Genomic DNA, 6,000 nt, shown 5'->3' on the forward strand with positions numbered 1-6,000 from the left:
TTTATATGTTAACTCTTCTGATCCTCATAGCAACCCTGTGAGGAAGGAGCTATTATTATCCCCATTCTACAGATGAGGGAACTGAGGCACAGAGGATCAAGTGACTTCCACAGGGTCACACAGTCAGCAAATATCTGAGGTAGGATTTGATCTTGGGTCTTGCCAATTCCAAGTCCAGCACCATCCACGGAAGTAACTAGCTACTACTTCATGTGTAAACACACATGAAAAGTATCTCGGCATTGTTCATAGAAAGCTGGTCTCAGAGGCAGGAAGACCTGGGTTCAAATCCTGCCTCTGACACTTTCCACATAGGCACCGTCTCTTACAAACACTGCTTTAGAACAGACTCTAGAATTTTGGCAAGAACTAGCCCTATCAAGCTTACTAGTCAACCGTTTGCAGATTCAAACTGAATTCTTGCTGAAAAAAGCTCTCTCTGAAAATGTAGATGTTATACCAGTTACCAACAATAATTCTAATATGGCAGAAGACTAGGGATGCACCATGAGGCTAGAGCAGCAGCAGGACAATTGAGGGAGAAAATCTAGGCAGATCACAGCAAATTGACTCTAAATCATTTCGAGCCTTGAGGTGATCTGTTAGTATATCAGCCAACCTGGGCTTAGGTTCCCACCTAACAGTGTTGGTTCTCTGTGTCCCAGATCAACACTCCGTTTTCACCGAGGACTCAATCCAGGGGTGACTGAGAAGTGCCTTCCTTTCTCCAGCTCTGCTGCTTCCCACCTGTGGGATCCTGGGGCCCCTCTGGGCCTCAGTTTCTATAAAATGAGGGGTTGTACCTGAGAACCTCCCATCTCCCTCAGGGCTCTTAATCTATGATCACATGATGCCATGGCTCTGGGCAAAATCACTTAAACATTTCCTTGCTCAAGTGACTCTAGAAGACTCATCTACTCCAACAGATGGTCCCACTAGGGGATGAATGAATGTATTCATTCGTAAGGCCACAGACTTATGAGTTAGGGGAAATTTTAGAGACCATCTCCTCCAACAACTCATTTTATAAATGAGGAAAAGAAGACCTGAGAAGTTGCCCAGGATCACACCGATAGCAAGGACAGAGTTGTAATCTGAACCTAAATCATAAAATCACAGATGGAAAAGGGAAGGAGCTCAGATACTCTGATCAATGCAACAACCAGCCATAATTCCGGAGTCTGATAGCAAAGCATATTAGACAGATGAGAACCAACACACAAAATGAGACACATATTTTTGGACGCAGCCCACACGGGAATTTGTTTTGCTTAACTATGCATACATGTTTCAAGAGCTTTCTTTCCTCCCAATAGGGAGGGTTGGGAGGAGGAAAAATTGATGCTTGTTAAATTAACAAAAAATAAATTAAAAGTTACATTTTTAAAAAGAGAGGGACTCAGAAGCCACCTAGTTCATCATTTTAAAAATGGGGAAACCGAGGCCCAGAGAGGCTAAGTAACTTGTCCACAGTCACACAGCTACAGAAGTGACAAGGAGATATTTGAACACAGGTTCACTGACTCCAAATCCAGGTCTCTTTCCATGGAACCACACTCTTATGAATAGAGAAGTGATATAAAAGATATGCTCAAGGATGGAGATGGAAAATGAGGTGGGCTGACCATGGAGAAGAACAAGGAATCCTCAGCTAGGTGATACATTGTATAGACCTGAGTTCAAATTCAGCCTCAGATACTTACTGTGTGATCCTGGACAGGTTACTTACCCTGTCTGCCTCAGTCTTCTCATATGTAAAATGGGAATAACATCCCAGGGTTGTTGTGAGAATCAAATGATATAATATTTGTAAAGTGCCTAGAACACATTAAGAGCCTAATAAATGCATCTTCCCACATTCAAAGCTATTTAAGGAGACACGTGTGTTATATACACAAAAAGGTCTTCTTTATATTTTGTTTTAAACATGTTTTATTGTTACATGTATGCCTCTACAATGCAGTAATAGACACAAAAATGTATTTCATATACATTTAATATTTAATCGTCTCTGTATGAGACCCCTGTCCTGGGGAGAATATAATTGCCCTGAGGGCAGTAACTATTTTGTTTTTGTATCCCTAGAATCTAGTGATGGACCAGGCACTTTAGGGGTATTTAATAAATGCTTACTGATTTGGACTAAATAGGATTGTGCTGAGGTGGCCCAAACGGCAGATTGGGTAAGGTCGGTGGTGTAACAGACCTCCTGTTTCCAAAATTCCAACTCTACTGGTACATTGGGAACAGCCAATTCCCATGCTGGGGAATCCCAGAGCCCAAATGGCCATCTCCTGGAATCTGACCCACAGTATCTTAAGATGCCAAAAAGCCCCATTCCAAAGTCAGCTGCTGTCCTGCTAAGCCCTTCCTTAAAGACTTTCTCCCCCTGGCTCCAACTTCTTGGTCAGGCCTTTTCAGTGTGGACCACTTCCCCCGCAATTGCCCCCCCCCCCCCCCCCCCGCCCCTATGCTGCTCTTTATACACCCTAGGGTATAAGCAGTCACCTTGTTGCTCCAGACACACCATGCTTACATGCTCTCATCTCTGCTTTTGCACAGGCCATCCCCCCAACTGGGAATGCTCTCCCTCCGGATCACTGCCTCTCAGGATCCCTAGTTTCCCTCAAAGCTTAGCTCAAGTGCAGTCTTCCACATAAAGGCTTTCCCGATCCTGATGCCCGTTCCACACCCCTAGCATCTCTTAAGTGTATCACCCCATCTAAAAACTGCCTTGTAATTTGTTTTGTATCTACTTTGAATGCAATTATACATGCATATTGTCTCCCCGATGGAGCATAAGCTCCCTGAGGGCGGGAACTCACTCATTTTGTTTTTGTACACTGAGTCTAACACAGTGGCTGTGGCTGCTTGACTAAACGGTCCCCATCATTCTGGGTATGGCTTCCTCCCCGTCCCGGCCCCCATCCCTGGAGGAGTCTCTTACTGCAGCCGTCCTCGTCACTGTGGTCCCCGCAGTCATTGTCACCGTCACATTGCCACTGAGCTGGGATACAGGTGCACTCCCCCAAGGCACTCACTGCACAAGTGAAGTGGCTTCGGCCACAGGCACATTCAGGACTGCTGGCCAGGCCTAGAGAGAGAAAGGAGAAGGCGGTGGAAGATAAAGAAAGAGCTCAGGCCATGCAGCTCCTTCTGACATCCCAAGTCAGCCTCTGATCTCGATCTGTGGTTTCTGGGGCAGGGGGAGGGGTGGGAGAGGCCTCCTGTCATCCACCATGGATGGCTTAATTGGTCAGGAAAGTCCCTGCTGACCTCAGTGCTACCATTTATCCAAAGTTACTGCTCTCTGGGGCCTTAGTCAGTATGTCTTTGAGCACTCCTAGCAAAAAAAGAGCTCAAGTGAGCGAAATGATCTCCTGATCCTTTACCTGGTAGGTATGGGGTTGCCTTCTTGGGAAGGGGTTAGCAAGTGGAGCGGTGGGGTTATGGGTTGGCCACCCATTTCTGTTCCTAAAACTTTACCCTTAATATTGGGTTGGAGAATTTGCCTTAATCTGGGAACAAATTAGCCTGAACAAGAGGGTGTAGAGGAGGGTGAAAAGTGATGGAACTTCCTGACACACCATGGAAAGGAAGTCATGCCTGGGTTTGGATTCACCCAGGGGATTGTGGCCAAGTTGTTTCAGGGGCCTAGTCTGGAGGATCCCTCGAGGCCCAAATCCCATGGGATGGGATGGGAGGGGATGGGCAAAATGCAGTGGAAAGAATTCTGACTTGAAGGAGATCACAAAGAATTCTGAAAATTTTTCATTTTCATATAAACATCAGCTGTTGTGATGATGATGAGAATGATGACAGATCCCAGACCTAGAACCTGGAGATTACCTAGTCCAAGCCTCTCATTTTACAGGGGGTGAAAGGGAGGCTCAGAGAGGCAAGAAGCCAGGTTTTAGGGGGTCTGAGTGTGAAACTGCATTCTGCCAAGCAAGTTCAGAGACTCTCTAAGGCCTCTGTTTCTTTTTCTATAAAATTATCGTTGGTATGATCCTAGGACTTAGATAGCCCCAAAAGTCCCTTACAGCTTTAAATCCATGGTTCTACTGGGCACTGCCCCCTAGAGTGCCCCTCACCCTCTTGGGCCTCAGTGGGTTGGTTAGATGCCCTTCCAGCTCTAGAGCTAGGATCCTAAGCGCTGTCAGTGGCCCGAGGGAGCTCCACCCCCTCCTCTTGCGCCAGGGTATCCCCGTCCCTCGGCTTCCACCCTGTGGCCCCCAGTTCCCCCGCTCAGAACAGGGCACTAAGTTTCAAGGGTTCCCACGGCCAGACCCAAAGGGAAGCAGCCTGGAAGTCAGGTACCTGCGGGAGCAACGGCGGCTTGGGGGAGGGGCTTAGAGCCACTTCCAATCCCCAGGCTGGGGGCTGAGGGGGGGAGGGATTGGGGGAGGCGGCCCCTCCCGCCCCAGCCAGACCCTGCTGGGCCAGGCTATTGAGCCGGGAGCGATCCCCCCGGCCAAGTCCCATGACCAGCTGCAGTGCCCCTTCCCCAGCGTGCCCAGCAGGATGCCCTGCGATGGCGTGTGAACGGCTCTGTGCCCCCGCTCCTGCCTGGGCGGGAACAAAGGGCCCTGCCAGGGTCACTCGCCCCCCCCCCCCCATTCATCTGGTCCCAGTCCCGCCGTCCGCCCGGCCCCCGCGCAGCCCAGGAGCGACTGTGGGACTTTGAGCACGGGAGAGGTTGGGGGGGCGGGGCGCGTGGGTTCCCCTCCCCGCGGCAGCCGGGCCTGGGAACTTGGGGGGGAGGGGGCGTGGCCACCCCTTGCCCCCCCCCCCCACCTCCGACTCCCCTCCTTCCTTCTCCACTCTCCTCCCTTGCCTCAGGTCTCCAACCAAACATGAGCACACACTCCTCACCGCCCTGTCCCAAGCTCTCGCTGCTGCTCCCGGCAGGATCCCCTACACACAACAGACGCCTCTTCTCCTATTTCTGTAATATAGTTAAATAGATGACGAGTCAATGGGACCTAACAGGCCACAGTGAGGAAGTTCGAGCCCCGCGTGTGACACATGGCTGTGTCACCGTTTTAGTTCTCATCCCTCCCCCACCCCACCCCCAGCCAGTGTCCACAGCCCCAGAGGCCACAAGCAGAGAGCATGCTGGTGCTGATACCCTCCGGATGGCCTGCAGCAATGAGGAAATCCCAAGTCCTAGAAAAGTCTCCCCTCCTTCCAAAGGACCTGGTCAAACGCCCCGGCCCGGGCTGGGCATCGGGCCGGGGAAGAGTCTCAGACTCCCTGCCCACCTCCTGCTCCAAAGGTCAATCCCCAGGAGGAAAACGTCGGCACCTTCCGACTTTTCGAAGCCTTTTCTCCGTACTAGGCTCAGCTCTTCTAAGACCTGTCACACCCCCTCAGCCGACGGCGTCCTCACCCTGCTCCAAGTGTTCCATGCCCTGGCTCCCCGCTCTGCCTCCATCACCGTCTACTTTGTATCCTATGGACCACACTGCACTCCCCCCTCCCTCAAGAACGAGTGCTCCTTGAAGAACGGGACTCTTCGGATTTGAATTTTTGTATCCCCAGAGCCCCGGAAGCATGGGCATGGTGGAGGGAACAAGCTGGCTTTGCAATCCAGGAGGCCTGGGTTCAAGACCTGCCTCTTCACACAGACTGGCTCTGATCTTTTGGCAAGTCACTGGATGTCTCAGAGTCCCTGGCAACTCTCAAAGACTTCGTTCTTCAGTCGTGTCTGACTCTTTGTGACTCCGTAGACCATGACTGTCCGTAAGGGTTTTCTTGGTAAAGATACTGGAGTGGATTGCCTTATCCTTCTCCAGGGGATTAAAGCAGCTAGTCCAGGGTCACACAGCTAGTGTCTGAGGCAAGATTTGAACTCAGGTCTTCCTAACTCCAGGCCTAGGGCTGTCTCAAGGACTATAGACTATAAATTGCAGAGAGCTATGGCTATGAATTGGTGGAAGGGCCTTCTATGCCAGGAATCCCCTATGCTGATGAAATCACAAGACTAGACATAAAATA

The 6,000-nt window shown here is 50.4% G+C and overlaps 1 protein-coding gene across 1 annotated transcript in view; it reads right to left on the minus strand.

The window, feature by feature from the left end:
* LRP4 (LDL receptor related protein 4) overlaps positions 1-4,620 on the minus strand; it is a 48,245-nt gene extending 43,625 nt beyond the window's left edge. The window contains exons 1-2 of the mRNA XM_036765130.1: positions 4,434-4,620; positions 2,948-3,094 (exon numbers count right to left, since the gene is read on the minus strand). Of these exons, the coding sequence (XP_036621025.1) occupies positions 2,948-3,094; positions 4,434-4,620 (334 nt within the window). The remainder of the gene's footprint in view (positions 1-2,947; positions 3,095-4,433) is intronic.
* Positions 4,621-6,000: the final 1,380 nt, after the last annotated feature.

Source organism: Trichosurus vulpecula, chromosome 6 (assembly GCF_011100635.1).
Source record: "Trichosurus vulpecula isolate mTriVul1 chromosome 6, mTriVul1.pri, whole genome shotgun sequence".
NCBI classification, from domain to species: Eukaryota; Metazoa; Chordata; class Mammalia; order Diprotodontia; family Phalangeridae; genus Trichosurus; species Trichosurus vulpecula.